The sequence below is a fragment of the Bos indicus x Bos taurus genome, chromosome 1 (assembly GCF_003369695.1).
Source record: "Bos indicus x Bos taurus breed Angus x Brahman F1 hybrid chromosome 1, Bos_hybrid_MaternalHap_v2.0, whole genome shotgun sequence".
Taxonomy (NCBI): Eukaryota; Metazoa; Chordata; class Mammalia; order Artiodactyla; family Bovidae; genus Bos; species Bos indicus x Bos taurus.
This window is the reverse complement of record NC_040076.1, coordinates 57,933,015-57,949,599: the sequence shown is the minus strand read 5'-3', so window position 1 is coordinate 57,949,599 and position 16,585 is coordinate 57,933,015. Positions and strand designations below refer to the sequence as shown.

The window sequence follows — 16,585 nt, the reverse complement described above, 5'->3', positions numbered from 1 at the left end:
ATTCTTTTGCAAATGGATATCCAGTTGTCTAAGCACCTTTTATTACAAAGACTATTCTTTTCACACTGAATTGCCTTGGCACCCTTGTTGAAAGTCAGTTGTCTATAAATATGAGGGTTTATTTTGGATTCAAATTTATATTCCATAGATCTCTGTGTATCCTTATGCTAGTGCCGTACTCTCTTTGAATTTTGTAGCAAGTTTGAAGTCTTACTCTTTGAAGCTGCCCAACAGTTACTTTTACCTCTGAAGCGTTGTACTTACTAGCTACATAAGACATTGAGTATATGCCATCTAATGCATGGCATTTATGTCCAATCTTTCTGGGCATATTATTAATGTTTTTGATGGATAAAGGCCATATGTTATATGTCTTTGTGGGCCTAGGAATCTTAATCATAGTAGGTACTCATTAAATGTTTGTTGAGGATAATAATGATGCCCAACTGACTTAAAATTCTGTATTATGAAAAATTTCAAACTCATGTGAAAGTAGAGACAAAAATAAAAAGAATTACCATATACTGTTCACCTAGATATATTAGTTGTGAAAATTTTGCCATAGTTGTTTCATTTATCATACCCTTTACTTCTTCACTGAAGCATTTTAAAGCAAAGCCCAGAGGACATGTTATTTTGTCTACTAGCTTGTTTTATTATTTTATTTTTTGGCCACACCCTGTGGCTTGAGGGATCTAAGTTCCCGACCAGGGACTGAACCTGGGCCACAACAGTGAAAGCCTGGAATCCGACCCACCAGGCCACCAGGGATTCTCTGGGTCTACTAGTTTTAGATACTTCTTTTTTAAAAAATCATTTTTGAAAATTTAGGAGTTGGTGAAAATTTTTATTGTGAATATAAGTTCTTTGCTCCTGAAACATTCTTTCATATATTTTTCTTCTATATAGATCCGTCGTCATGAAATACACAAATCAAAGAATCGAGCATTGGTCCACTGGGAGCTCCAAGAAAAAGCTTTGAAGAGGAGATGGAAGAAGCAGAAACCGGAAATTTCTAATCTTGAGAAGAGGAGATTGTCTATCATGAAGGAGGTAATGATAAACTCATTATCCATAGAACTAGAAAGCAAAGAAGAGGAAAGTAGGTGTCTCTCTTTCCCCTCATATCTATTGATGTTGGAGAGACTTTAATCATTATCATGTCCTTATACAGTGGTCTCCCTGGAGAAGGGAATGGCAACCCACTCCAGTATTCTTGCCTGGAAAATCCCATGGACAAAAGGATCCTGGCAGGTTATAGTCCATGGGGTCACAAAGAGTTGGGCATGATTTAATAACTGAGCATGCACACAGGCACACAATGATGTATAGGTGGTCTTTGGATAAAGGAGCAGAGTGAGGATTACAGTCTGATTTTATAGTTTAAATTCCTGCTCTATAGCTTACTAGCTGTATATTTGAAAGAATGTTTCAGGAACAAAGAACTTATAGTCACAGTCAAAATTTTCTTACTAGCTCACATGGTCAGTAGCCGTGTGACCTTAAATTACTGACTTCTCAGCCTGAATTTCCTTATTTTAAACTGGAATAACACTACTTGCCTGATTGTATTATTATGATATTTCAGTGATAAAATACTAATAAAGTGATTAGTATGGTCCTTGGCACATAATTAGTGCTATGTATATATTTAGGCTGCTCTAATTGTTTTTCTCGGTTCAACAGCCATGCTGTTAAATTATTTTGCAAAAAAAAAAATGTGTGCTTGTCAGTTGCTTTTATTTGGTTTAATCTTTTGCCAGATGTAGCGTGTTTGAATAAGTAATCAGAGTGTGTAGGAATAAGCAATATGAAAAATAAGAAGAAACTACAGAAGAAAAACCTTTTTATTTGGGCTGAAATCATTGTAAAAGAAATGCCCTTTTTCTTCTTGTTCAGTGTTGGAGCTTATGACACTTGTCTGTCTGGGTGACCTACTGTAGCTTCAAGTCACATTCTATCTTTTGAGGAATTTGTTAGGCTTCCTAGTGAAATATGAACGTCTTGACTTTCTATAACATGAGAAGAATTATATCTCCTAAATAAATGTTTGCACAAGCTTGTAAAAAGAACAATGGATTGAGAGAGAATGATTCTTTAGAGGTATGTATCTTTTGGTGATCTTAGATAAGTCACGTGCTTTTAAATATTATGTGGTAATTCTCCGTGAAAGAGCTAAGAACACAGATCTGGCCAGGGAAAAGGGTGACTTTGAGTCACCCGAAAGTCACTTTGAGGTGACCCTGGGCTTTCGTTTCCCCTCCCTAGTGGTCCCTGCTCACGTCCCGAATCTCTTATACCTGGTAGTTGTGGTAGAATTAGGGGTGGAGGAGGAGTGGTCAGAGAGGGTGAGTGAAGTTTCTTTGCCTTCTCTCTGTAATGCTGCTTCCTCATATTCTCATGTAATGTTTCTCAACCCTGATTCTAATTTCCATTAAAAGAAAATTCCCATTCAAAAACCAGTATCTGGATCCAGAAACACTTACACTCAGATAGTCTGGTTCAGTGGATCTGGGATGTGGCCCTTCTTAGGTATTTTGTAGACTTTTGCTATGTAATTTTTAATATTTCGCTAGGGCTGAGAACCTCTGCTATTAGTGGGATTTAGACATTTCCATTTAACAACATATTTTGGAGGTTTTGCTGTGTTAGTATCTAGAAATCTACCTTTTCTTTTTGTTGGCGAGGTTGTATATGGATGTACCACAATGTATCTATCTAGTGCTTTATTGGTGGACATTTGGGATGTGTGTTAGAGTATGGTACAGCATCTGGGGAAAAAAGGCCCCGGGATATAGCGGTTTAAACAAAATAGAAATCTGTTCCTCTCATATGGAACAACTCAGAGGTACATGGTAGTTGGTAGTGAGCTCTCCAGTCCTTTATTACAGGGCATTCATGTCTGACTGCAGAGCGGTTGCTCCTGCTTCCTTGAGCTGTTTCCCAGGCAGCAGGAAGAGGGTAAGATAGTACATGCTGCTCCTTTTATGGATCACCCAGAAGCTCTGGCTTCTCTCCATTTTCCAAAACTTCATCAAGTGACCATTCTCACCTATGAGGGTGGTTGGGAAATTAGCTGTGTACCTGGCTAACTTGGGAGTTTCCCTGTTAAGGAGAAAATGGAAAGAAAGGATATTGATGGATAAGTCTGTCACCCACAGATTATTTCCTGCCTTGTCATGGAAATAATGTAGTGAATATCCTTGAGTATGTTTTTGAGTACATATTTGGGGCTTCCCAGGTGGCTCTAGTGGGAAAGAACTCACCGGCCAATGCAGGAGACATAAGAGATGTGGGTTTGATCCCTGGGTCAGGAAGATCCCCTGGAGGAGGGCCTGGCAACCCACTCCAGTATTCTTGCCTGGAGAATCCCATGGACAGAGGAGCCTCGTAGGCTACTATGAGACCATAGGCTCTCATAGAGTTGGACACGACTGAAGCGACTTAGCCTTGCATGCATGCATAAATAGATTTGTAGGATAAATTCTTGAAAGTGGAATTGCTGAGTCAAAGGATACATACATCTGTTATTTCAATGTTGCTGTATTATGTCTAATAAGGGATGTCAGGGGATCAACTGAAGAGGCCTCCTAGGGCATATCCACCTGGGCGTTATCACAATGTGTTAGAGCTACCAGCACCCATCCCCAAGAAGCTGGGCTCCTAGATCAACCTAAATTAAGAGAAAAGCTCTTTGACCAGCGTAATCTTAGATTTCATTTGCTGTATGATACACCCATGCTGTGGGAATCAAGCAAGCAAGGGTCCAAACCCAAATCAGAGACAGCAAGGCTTTGATAAGGATTTTAATCATCCCAACAATATAGTAACTAACTTATAGTCTCCTTAAATTTTCCCAGTGCTGTCTGGTTTTTATTATCAGAGAACAAAACTGTTAGCATGAGAAGTTTCACATACTGTTTTTTAAGGGACTTTTATCTTTTGAAAATCCAAGATACGTTCTATTAATACCACTCATAAGTTTGGCTTTGTGCTCTGAAAACCCATCTGGAAAAGTAATATATACAGATGGGCCTGCAGAGATTGATTTTCATATCATAAGGGTGAGTTTTATCATAGAGAAGTGGTAAAGAAATCCAGAAAGAGGAAGAGAAAACCATTGCATTGACCTCTGGTCACTGAAGCCATCTGCCACCAGGAGCCTGTGCAGGGACCAGCAGGGAGAGGGCTTCAGGACCGTGGATTTACTGGAGACCTCACTATAATTAACATCAGGTCTTAAAACAACTTTTTAAGTTGAAATATAGTTGGTTTATAATGCTGTGTTGGTGTCACGTGTACAGCAAAGTGATTGTTATGCATGTATATGAACATTGGGGTGCATGTATCTTTTGGAATTAAGAGTTTTCATCTACTCTGGATATATGCCCAGGAGTGGGATTGCTGGATGATATGGTAGCTCTGTTTATAGTTTTTTAAGATTTTAGTCCCCAACCTTTTGGCACCAGGGACTGGTTTCATGGAAGACCATGTTTCCACAGACCATGGGTGGGGGGACGGTTTCGAGATTATTCAAGAACATTATATTTATTGTGCACTTTATTTCTGTTATTATTGCATTGGCCCCACCTCAGATCACCAGGCATTAGATCCCAGAGGCTGGAGACCCCTGTTTTAAGGAACCTCCATACTGCTCTCCATAGTGGCTGCACCAGTTTACATTCCCACCAACAGTGGAGGAGGGTTCCCTTTTTTCCACGCCCTCTCCAGCATTTATTATTTGTAGACTTTTTGATGGTAGCTATTCTGACTGGTGTGAGGTGGTCCCTTGTAGTTGTATTTGCATTTCTCTAATAATTAGCAATGTTGAGCACATCAGGTCTTGATATGGTAAAGTTACTCCTCAACAATCTGCTTCTGACAATTTATATTTCTTTAATTTGATAGGAGGTCAGTGCCTTTTAAAAAAGTTAAAACAGTAAATTTTTAAAACTGCCATTAAGAAATATACCTTGTAAAATTTTTCTAGTGTAAGTGGTAGATTATAATGCTCCATGCATTTTCTTTCTTAAACTCTTATTGCATGTACTGCAAGATGGCTAACCAGGGATGGAAATTTAAGTTGTAACCATGTTCTCTGATATCCCGAGAGTTGTAGACAGATTTGCAGTGTGTCGCCAACCTTATGACACCATGTGTGTTGGGGAAGTGGTTGTACTTCATTTACATATAAGGAAACTAAGTTTAAAGAGGTTGGATTTTGCTTGATATCTCTTGATAGGGCCTAGGATGCCAGTCTTCTGACTCCAAATGTGCTCTTTGCCTTATGCCATTCCAAAGCTTACTCTTTGTGGGAGGACAGATTCAGGACTTTATTCTTACCACCTTGAGCCAGCCAACCTGCTTGACTTTAGCAGGGGAAGTAGGGGAAAAAGAATGTGACTTGTTATTCTTCTTCATGTCAGAAAACAATAACCAAGGTCATATTATGTACTTGTTTTCATGGTCCAGAGAAATTCTGGTAAGAGCATTTTTTCCCCAGATGTTTTCATTTGAATCAGTGTTGGGAACTGGTCAGTTTCCAATTTTGAAACTCCTTTCAACCCAAGCATGCCATCTGGTGCTGGGGGGTAGAGTTCACTTCTTTTACTCTATTCTGCATCCTTGCTTGTAAGTAGGAAAGTTCCTGAGTTGAAAGTACATGATCAGAGACCCTGCTGTAATGGTATTTTTTGAGTTCTCATTTTTCCAGGATAAAAACTGGAGGAGAATGGATACATGTATATGTGTGACTGAGTCCCTTTGCTGTCTACCTGAAACAACATTGTTAATCGGTTATACTCCAGTACAAAATAAAAAAAAATAAAAATGGTGTGTCTCAAAAAAAAAAAAAGCAAACCAGCTTGTTTACAAATGCAGAAGCATTGCTTTTTTGTTTGTTGCCCCCAAACTCACATCTTACACTGTGTTTTTTAAGTTGTGGGTCATGACCCATTAGTGGATTATGAAATCACTTTAGTGGTCGAAGCACCAAAGATTCACACATCTGAGTTTATGCCTCAAAGATTCATATGTTTACTGAGTTTTTCAACTGTGGATCACAACTTGTTTATGGATTATAAAATGGAGTTAGTGGGTTGCAACCATCATTTGAAAAATAGAAAATAAAAAGAAAGTATAAGAGTGGTTCTCAAAGAGTAAGGTTAAGCAAAACTTTTATTTTGGTGTATATTTACATTTACCTTTACATTTGTGTGTGGACTGGGTCATACTTTAATAATGTATTTCTTTGGGTTGAAGCCAAGCATTTAAAATCCACTCATTTCCTTCTCCAATTATTGTAGTGGCTCAGTGGTAAAGAATCTGCCTGCCAACGCAGGAGACATGGGTTCGATCCCTGGGTGGGGAAGATCCTCTGGAATAGGATGTGGCAACTCACTCTAATATTCTTGTCTGGGAAATCCCATGGACAGAGGAGCCTTGTGGGCTGCAGTCCATGGGTTCACAGTCCGATAGGGCTGAGCGATTTCACTTAGTGACTAAACAACAAATTGTTGTAATAGCCCCATCTACTGGTACTTAACAATATTGCCACTGAGGATTTTAGATTATTTTTATACTCCTGAACAGGCTTTTCCTTTGTGATTTGTTGCGTATATACGTGTATATATATATTTTTCCTGAATAATAATGTTTATCATTAACACGTCTAGATTCTTTCTGATCAATACCAGCTGCAGGATGTATTGGAAAAATCTGATCATTTGATGGCTACAGCGAAAGGTCTGTTTGTTGATTTTCCTCGCAGGCGCACAGGTAAAGTATTCACATCAAACAAAAGTTTCTTTATCTTATTAACCACAGCTCACACCTGGCTATTTGAAAGAATTTAAAATCTTCCTTTAGGTATCATGTTATAATAAACGTGAGTTGCTATTATTAAAGATTCTTATGGCAGTGTAGAGTGCATGTGAAGTCAGTTTAAATGAAACAAAATCATCATGGCTCATTTCCCTTCTGCAGGATTTCCGAATGTAACAATGGCTCCAGAGTCCTCTCAGAGTCCCACTGTGGTCAGTCAGGACCCTGTCACCCAGGCCATCCGTAGCGAATCTGTTATAGAGCCTCAGGTAATGTGCTTTGCTCACAGCCATAACGCTCATGCTAAAATTAAGTTGATGTAGATCGGTATTGTGGTAAACATTTCAAAAGCTTTAATACCGAAATACCGAGATGTGGTTGCTAGAAATATTCTTACTCAAGCATGTTGCCCTTTCAGTGAGTAATGCTCATACTAAACAAGATAGGACTGGAGAATAGTAGCTAACCTGTGCTGAATGATTACTTTGGAAGTAGTTACTATTACTATCCCCATTTAGCAGACGAAAAACAGACTCAGAAAAATTAAGTGACTTGTCCAAGCTTACACAGCTAGTTAGCATGAGAGATGGCACTCAAATCTAGGCTGTCTGGTGCCATAATATGATAGTCCATGGGGTCACAAAGAGTTGGACATGACTGAATGACTTAGCACGTATATATGCATGGGCTTCTCAGGTGGCTCAGAGGTAAAGAATCTGCCTGCCAGTGCAGGAGTCACGGGTTCAATCCTGGATTAGAAAGATCCCCTGAAGGAGGAAATGGCAACCCACTGCAGTATTCTTGCCTGGAAAGTCTCATGGATAGAGGAGCCTGTCGGTCTACAGTCCCATGAAGAGTTGGATATGACTGAGTGACTGAGCACGCACACACAGGACTCAGGACCTGTTTAATGCAATTTCCCAAGTTATTTATATCTTCTATGAAAAAAAGAGAATCATCAGTTAGATGGATGATCCTAGGGAATTACAAAGTCCAGAATCATATAAGTGTACTGTTTGCTGCTTATAAAGGCAATTAAGTAGAACGTTGTACATATTTTTAATAGCTAAAGCCTATTAGCCATATCCCTAGCCAAAAGCCAGGAATATGTATGTATGTTTTGGCAGTTATTACAAAGTTAGCTTTCAGATGATCATGTGATGAGGGTAGGGAAGTAGCAAGAGTCAGAGTTAGAGAGAAAGGAAGGAGCTGGGTCATGAAGGGCCAATGAACCAGAGAGCAAGAGTAGACCCGCTAAAGGATTTTAAGAAGAGCAGTGTTGCGGTGCAATTGACAGTAGTGTGGAAAATGGATTGGGGAGGGAAGGGCAAGACTGGTGAGAGGGTCTTGTTAAAAGACTCAGATTGGAATCTTGGTGAGAAGTGGTGACGATTGTCCCAAAGCAGTGGCAGTAGGGAAGGAGGCAAAGGGGAAGAGGGATAGATTTGAAAGCTTAAAAAGGGGTAGAATTGACAAGATTGGGTGACTGATTGGATGTGGTGGGTAAAGAAGAAGGATAATTTCCAGTCTGCTGGCTTGAGAATCTGAGTAGATGGTTATGCTGTTCATGGTCTTGATAATATGGCGGGAACAAGGTTTCTGGAAGAATGATAAGGGAGGCTTGCTGCTGCTGCTGCTGCTAAGTTGCTTCAGTTGTATCCGACTCTATGCGACCCCATAGACGCCCACCAGGCTCCCCGTCCCCAGATTCTCCAGGCAAGAACACTGGAGTGGGTCGCCATTTCCTTCTCCAATGCATGAAAGTGAAAAGTGAAAGTGAAGTCACTCAGTTGTGTCCGACTCTTAGCAACCCCATGGACTGCAGCCTACCAGGCTCCTCCGTCCATGGGATTTTCCAGGCAAGAGTACTGGATTTTCCAGGCAAGAGTAAAGGCAAGTGGATTGCCATTCCCTTCTCCTAAGGGAGGCTTAGGAAAATGATAAATTTTAGACATGATGGGTATTTATGTGTAGGATGTTCTCCTCTAGATATCTTTTAGGCAGTTGGACGTGAATGTTGAGGGCTCAAGAGACATCTGGGTGAAGATAGAGGTTTGGAAATTAACAACATTTGGCTTGTAATTGCACCTTGGAATTAGATGTAAACATCAAAAATGCATCAAGTGAGAGGAGAATGACATTAAATAGAGGGGAAGGATAGAAAAAGAACCAATGAAAGAGATTGGGAAGGAATGGCTAAAAGAAGAAGGAAAACCAAGAAAATAATGGTATCACGGAAGTGAAAAAGAGAAGTTTATAAATAAGATTTTGAAGGAAAGAAATGAGTTGCCATCGATATCTAATGAGTGAGAAGTAATGGAAGGCAAAGACAGAAATATCCATTTGATTTGAGAACAAGTGTGTTGATGTTTACCATGTAGAGAACAGTTTACACAGAGTGGCAGGGCAGAAGCAAAGTTGAAGGGTACAAATGGTGAATGAGAAGTGGGGCAGATCTTTCAAAAAGTTTATGGCACAAAAAGGGAAGATAAATGGTAGGTCAAGGTCAGTACAGGGTCAGGATAAAATGGGAGAGACTTACATTTAAAGGTGGGTGAATTGAAGCTAGTAAGGAGAGGTTGAAAATGGAGAGAGAAGGGGCAGTTGATGGACCAGAGGAGGTAAGAGGGTTTGGTTTCTAGACCACGTGTGGAGGGATTTGCCTTAGAAGGAAGGACCTCTCTTCTCTTAGGACAAAAAGAAACAAAAGATAAGGGTGTATGTAACCGGTCTGTGTTGTTATTTAATTGTAAAAAGGCTCTTAACGAAGTAGATGATGATGAACAAGAAGGAACTGTTAACAGCCAGTCAGAAGAAAGTGAGAATGAGTTGGATAACTCTCTAAGCTCTCAGTCAAATGCAAATGCAGGAACGTAAGTATATATGGCATAAATATCTACAGTGCTTCCTTTTTTCCCAAGGCCATCTCTCCCCTCCCCAGCTTTATTGAGGTATAATTGATAGATAATGTTGTATAAGTTTAAGGTGTGCAGCTTGTTGATTTGGTATACTTATATACTGCAAAATGGCTACCATCATAGCTTTAAGTGATGGGTGGTTAATACCTCCATCACATCATATAATTACCATTTCTTCTTTGTGGTGAAAACATCTGAGATCTTCTCACTTAGTACCAGTCTGTAAGTCTGTTTTGTAAATAAGTTCATTTGTATCTTTTTTTTTTAGATTCCACATATAAGTGATACCATATGATGTTTGTTTTTCTCTGTCTGACTTACTTCACTTAGTCTGGATCTCTAGGTCCTTCTGTGTTGCTGCAGATAGCATTATTTTGTTCATATTTATGGCTGAGTAGTATTCTGTTGTGTATATATACCACATCTTTATCCATTTATCTATTGATGGACACTTATGGATTGCTTCCATGTCTTGGCTATTGTAAATAGTGCTGCAGTAAACATTGGGGTGCATGTATCTTTTTGAAGTATGATTTTCTTTGGATATCTGCCCAAGACTGAGATTGCTGGATCATCTGGTAGCTCTGTTTCTAGTTTTTCAAGGAATCACCATACTGTTCTCCGTAGTGGCTGTACACCCTCTCTAGCATTTATGGTAGACTTCTTGATGATGGTCATTCTCACTGGCCTGAGGTGATATCTCATTGTAGGTTGATTTGCATTTCTCTAATAATTAGCAGTGTTGAGCGTCTTTTCATCTGCTTTTTTCCATCTGTATACCTTCTTTGGAGAAGTCTCTATTTAGATCTTCTGCCGATTTTTTTTGATTGGGTTGTTTGTTGCTTTGATATGTATCTGAGTGAGCTGTTTGTATATTTTGGAGAGTCACTTTATTTGCAAATATTTTCTCCCATTCTTTGGATAGTCTTTTCTTTTGTTTATGGCTTCCTTGCTGTGCAAAACTTTTGTGTTTAATTAGATTCTATTTGTTTATTTTTGTTTTGATTACTGTAGCTTTGTAATATTGTGTGAAGTCTGGGAGCCTTGTTCCTCCTGGTGTGTTCTTTTTCCTCAGGATTGCTTTGGCAATTCTGGGTCTTTTACGGTTTCGTATACATTTTAGGATTATTTGTTCTAGTTCTGTGAAAAATGTCACAGGTAGTTTGATAGGGATCACATTAAATCTATAGATTGCTTTAGGTATTATGGCAATTTTAACAATATTAATTCTTCCAATCCAAGAGCATGGGATATCTTTCCATTTCATGTGAGGTTGACTCCTCTACAGAGGTTGCAAATTCTAATGTCTACCAGCTGATCAGTCACAGTTCTTAGTGGGCTCTGCAGGCCCAGATCCTCCAACTTTTTAAAGGAAACCAGAGAATATAAAAACCTAATTTTTAAATTTTGGAAACTTTGAATGTAAAAAAATAAAAAAGAAAACCAAATTATGTGTGAAACACTGTTGGAGCCAAACAAAGCACATTTTCTGCCTAGAGGCATCCCTCTGGTTGCAGTTTTCAACCTCTGCCGCTGGGACTTTTGAGAGCTGCAGTTCAAGGCACCACTAGGGGTGCCTTGTTGATCAGTTCCTGAGGACTTGATGCAGAAGCTCCAGAAGAGAAAAGTTGCAGGGCGCTTCTGAGATGCTTCACCGTCATTGTATATGTCTCGTCACGGCAAATGGCATATGCTCTTACTTGGTAATTTGCCTTATTTGACACTCTCATTATTTGGATATTTCCATGGTTTCTAAGAATATGAGAATTTGCAATCTTTTGTAAAACACTTTTTTTCTCTCTTTGTAGTCAACCAGAGTCATTTCTTCTTTGTGATCATTAAAACCTGGCCTTTGGTAAAACCCATATCAGCTTTCTGGATTAGCCTTCAGTATTTCTGTCAGGGATTGTGGAATCTTCAGGAAGACAGAGGCACTAAGACCAAGCAGAATTTTAAATGAGGTCTATGCGTGTTGCATTTGTTCAGCAGTATGAAGAGAGGACTCCTTTATTAAAAGTCTACTTAATTATTTCCCATCTTTCACTATTAACCATGGAAAAGTAAAGTGTGGGTGGGTTTTCATTTGGGAGGAGGTTTGCTCTGGGTCTGTGCAGCTTCGGAATTTAAATCTCTGCTGATTTGTTTAATCAAATGTGTACCTATAATAAATTCTTGAAACACTGCCCTCAACTCAAAACTGTCTCGACTACAGAGCTGTCTTATACTGATACAGAGCAGGTATAAAAGCACCTGTACTGGTGTCATCCAAAGGAAAAATACATAGGGAACTTTTTACTTTTCAGGAGGAAAGGCTAAGAAGCAGATGTCTCTGTGTGAAAAAGGGCTTTGTGAAGCTTCAACAGATCAGGACAGAGGCCCCCTGGGAGGGTAGGAGGAAACATGAAGGGGGCCCCTGCAGAATTTTAGGTTAGCTGCCAGAACTCCAGAGGCCAGCTCTCACATAAACGCAGTGGGACTGTAAAAGTTACAGGCTCAGCAGCTTTATGGTTTTCCACAGGGTCATGGGAGCTGTGTTACCTTTTTGTTTGGTTTCCTTAAAAGATGAATGGAGGCTTTCCGAAACTTGGGGTAGTCCTCAAAATCTTGAGGTAGAACCTATGGTGGTGAAAGGTTCATAGCCCAAGGAAAGAAAGTGAGAAAAAATGCAAATGTAAGTGCTGAGAAGAGACCAGGTGGCCAGGGCATAGCTGATCCATTCAATGATCTCAGAAAGGAAATTGATTCCAGAAATGTACATGAACAAGCCACTTTGTGGAATCTTGTAGATGATTTCTCCAGGCTTCCTGAGCTGGGGGCATTATAGTCACTATGAATGTTGATTCCCATTATCAAAATAGATAAGAAGACACCAGGGCTAAACTGTATGTCTGTGTACCACTCAGCAGGGTATTCAGCACAGTAAACGAGATAGTAGCCTTGGAGGAGTCCATTTCCCATGCAGAAGACAAAGCCTCTGAAAAGGAATACATCTGGAAAAGGCCTCCCTGTAGTGAGCAGTGAGTAAGCAAATGCCCTACTGGTCTTGGAGGATCTCCTGGGGGGTGGGGGGTGGCTGTGGCTCTCTGTGAGGACAAGGGCACTGGTGGCGGAGGTACTAGGGAGTTCTCATTGATGTGAGCTGTCCTAGAGGCCACCGTTTTGATGCCAAGCTGATTTCGGTGTGTTATATTGATCTTCTGCTACCTTTCTGAACCTTGGTCGAGTTAGTTTTAGCATTGGTTTTCTAGGGTTTTCCAGGTATCCTATCATGTCATCAGGCTTCCCTGGTGGCTCAGAGGTTAAAGCGTCTGCCTGGAATGCGGGAGACCCGGGTTCGATCCCAGGGTTGGGAAGATCCCCTGGAGAAGGAAATGGCAACCCACTCCAGTACTCTTGCCTGGAGAATCCCATGGACGGAGGAGCCTGATAGGCTACAGTCCATGGGGTCGCAAAGAGTCGGACAGGACTGAGCGACTTCACTTTCACTTATCATGTATCTGCAAATAGATGTAGTTTTGTTTTCTGAGTCTTATATCACTAGCTTGTTTCTTTTGTATACTGCAGTAGCTAAGGGACAGTGGTAAATGATGGTGGAAATAGTGGGCATCTGGGCATCCTTGTTTTGCTCCTGATCTGTGAAAATGATACTTTTGTTTCCTCTTTAGTAAAGTGCTGGCTTCAGTACTCAGGTCTTTTTTTAAAACAAAAACGATGCTAGGGAAACATCTTTGAAATCCTGTTTTCTTGAATGTTTTTATCAGAAATGAGTGTTGAATTTTCTCAAAGACTTTAACATTTGTAGATAATCATATGTGTTTCCTAGTTAAATCTATTAGTATGGTTCTTTATATTATAAATGCCTTTTTGAAATATTCTTGAATTCCTGAAATAAATTCCACTTGGCATGTTTTTATTATTGTGGTATTGGATATTGTTTGTTAATATTTAATAGTATTCTTACATTAATATTCATAAATGATATTATCTATAATTTTAAAATACATTGTATCAGATTGAGGTGACAGTGTTATACTTGATTTTATAAGACGCGTCTGTTGGAAAGTTTTCCAATTTTTTAAGTTCTGGAACAATTTATGTAGCATTGGGACTATCTGTACTTTGAGTGTTTGGTGGAATTCCCCCGTGAAAGTATTTGAGCCTGGTACTTTTTTTGTGGGGAAGTACCATAATAACTTTTGTTTCTTCTATGAAGATTGGATTATCTAAGCCTTCTATATCTGTTGATGTCAATTTTGATAAATTACATTTTCTCATAAAATTATCCATTTCATCTAGATTTATGAATGCATGTCCATTGAGGTGTGCAAATAATCTCTATACTTCTGGAAAATGTCTTTTGTTTTCTTAAGTAGAGCTATAATTTTTCTGATTTCTTCCTTATCAATTTTTGCTTTTATCTTTATTATAATCTTCTTTGTGCTTTTTTAAATAAGCTTTTTGAGTTGAGAATGTAATGCATTTATTTTCATTATTTTATTTTAATTGATAAGCATATTTAAGGTTCAGAATTTTTCCATGATCACTGCCTTAAATGTGTACTACACAACCGAATATGTGGTGTTTTATTATTTTAGAAATTAATTTGTTTATATTTGCTCTTTTACCTAAGAATTATTTAATAGTTTTTATTGTTTTTTTTTTTTTTTTTCATTTTTAAGCTTCCAGATAGAAGAGTCTCTTGGTTTTCTTCTACAGTTGTTTTTATTTCTATTGCAGCCTGAGTGTGGTTTGTAATATTTCTACTTATGGAATTTAATGATGTTTTCTTTGTGACTGGAATCAATGATCAAATTTTTGTGAATGTCCATGTGTGTGTTTGAAAAGAAGGTATATTCTTTATTAATAAAGTATAAAGTTCTTTATGTATATCCATAAGATCTACCTTATTGATTATATTGTATATGTCTTCTATATCCTTACTTATTTTTGCCATTATCTTGTATTGAGAGTGGTGTTTTAAAGTCTCTCACTATTACTGTTTGTTTCTTTGCATTTGATGTTTAAATATATGTAATTCTGTTTGAAGTTAAATATCTCCATCCTTATAAAGATGGTTATTTTTTGATACATGGATATCCATGTATATTATATCTTCATTGTGAATTATGGCTTTTAGCATTATAAATTGGCTAACAAGTCAAGTTAGTGTCTCTTGGTTTCAGTTGTACTTTGATAACGGGAACAAAACCTCTGCTTTTTTTCTTGTTTCTAATCTCCTGGATCATCTTTGCTTATTCTTTTAGTTTTTCTGAATTATTGTGTTCTAAATGTGCCTTTGTATTTAGCATAGAATTGGATCTTGCCTTGTTAGCCAATTTGAAAATCATTTTTTTTTAATTGGTGAAGTAGGCTTATAACATGTGTTGATATGATTGATATATTTGGTGTCAACTTTGTTATTACTTTATGATACTGAGTGTATTATACTTTATTTATAATTTTCCTTCTTCCTGTGAGATGACTTCTCTGTTCTTTTAAAAAGTTTCACTGGCATTTAGGAAGCTTGTAGTTTTGACTCTTGCTCGTTTCTTTGTATCAGCTTTCTGTGGAGCCTTTAGTCCCGTGTTTTCTTATGTAAGCTGCACTGTCAGGTTTGCGATGGTGCTTTGACTTTCACCTGCCACCTGTGCAGCAGGTGGGTTATGCAGCATTCCCATTTCTTCCCTGCTTTTCTCTCCATCCTCATCCCCAGTTTTGAGCTGCATTTTTTCCCTTTAACGGAGCATAAAACATTTACATATTGTTTTTCCTCTTATATCTCTATTTTTGTTTTTGTTCTTGAGCTGTAATTAAATATATCAAATGCTCATCATCAGTCCCTTTATGATGTGTCCCTAGTTACCTCTTGGCTGATTCTCTCAGACAAAGCTTATGCCACAGGACTTGTGAATTCAATTTTCCTTGAGTTTTTGAAAGTTTAGAAGTTTTTATGGCTTTGATACTTGAAGGACATTTTGGCTGGATATAAAATCTATGGTTCCTATTTTGTTTCCTTAACATTCTTAAAAATGCTACTCCATTCTTGGTTTGCTTGGAATGGTTTTTTTGGGAAGTCTGATGCTAGGATAATTTTCTTGCCCTTGTAAATAATTTGGCATTTTTATCTAGTGACTTGATTTCTTTTATCTTTAAAATTTAAATTTTGCTAAACTATATTTTAGATTACATTTCCAGGTCAGTTTTTCCTTTTCCAACACAGTTGGCCCTTTCCTATATTTATATATGGGCCTTTCCTATATGTAGGGAATATGTATATATTCAGTTATTTTCTTTCTTTTTTGGCCTTAAAAGTTTTCTTTGATTATAGTTGTAGTTTTAAGTATTAGTTCTAAATCACTGTTTCATTTTTCTTTTTCAGAAACTCGCCTTATATACACAGAAGGTTTTTCCTGGTTTCCCTCTTTAGGCACTTTCTCTTTGACCTATTGTAGTCGTCTTAATCTTAATTTTATTCTTTTTGTTGTTTTTCTGTAATTCTTTAATGTTGCTTATTAAATCTTTGTTTAACAATTCTCCAATGGACACATTGTAATTTAACCTTTATTTCTGACATAGTTTTTCTTTGATTTCTTTCCTCAGTTTAATCAGTTCTTTTATTTCTTCCTGTTCTTTGTCCATTTCTGGTTTAGTTTTAGAATTTCTGATTAAAGAAATACTTTTTAAAGTATATTTAATTCTACTTAAAGTATTGTATTATGGTTTTCTTCTGCTTTATTCTACATGTTGGGGGCAGGAATTTCATTAGCTGAAATATTTCAGTTTCAGTTTTCTGGTTTGATGTACTGCCTTTGTTATACTGAACATTTTGTGGAGAGGATTGGGAG

General features: G+C 38.1%; 1 protein-coding gene across 5 annotated transcripts in view; it reads left to right on the top strand.

Annotated features, from left to right (window-relative positions):
• The window catches only part of SPICE1 (spindle and centriole associated protein 1), a 59,143-nt gene that overhangs the window by 15,303 nt on the left and 27,255 nt on the right, over positions 1-16,585 (top strand). For 2 of the 5 annotated variants that reach the window (XM_027521853.1, XM_027521770.1), the window contains exons 4-8: positions 910-1,053; positions 6,675-6,777; positions 6,985-7,091; positions 9,580-9,695; positions 12,644-12,757. In XM_027521853.1, coding sequence (XP_027377654.1) covers positions 910-1,053; positions 6,675-6,777; positions 6,985-7,091; positions 9,580-9,695; positions 12,644-12,757 — 584 coding nt within the window. Of the gene's footprint in view, positions 1-909; positions 1,054-1,899; positions 2,104-6,674; positions 6,778-6,984; positions 7,092-9,579; positions 9,696-12,643; positions 12,758-16,585 lie in introns of those variants that run through there. The other 3 variants (XM_027522082.1, XM_027521930.1, XM_027522013.1) reach the window with 3 other exon arrangements.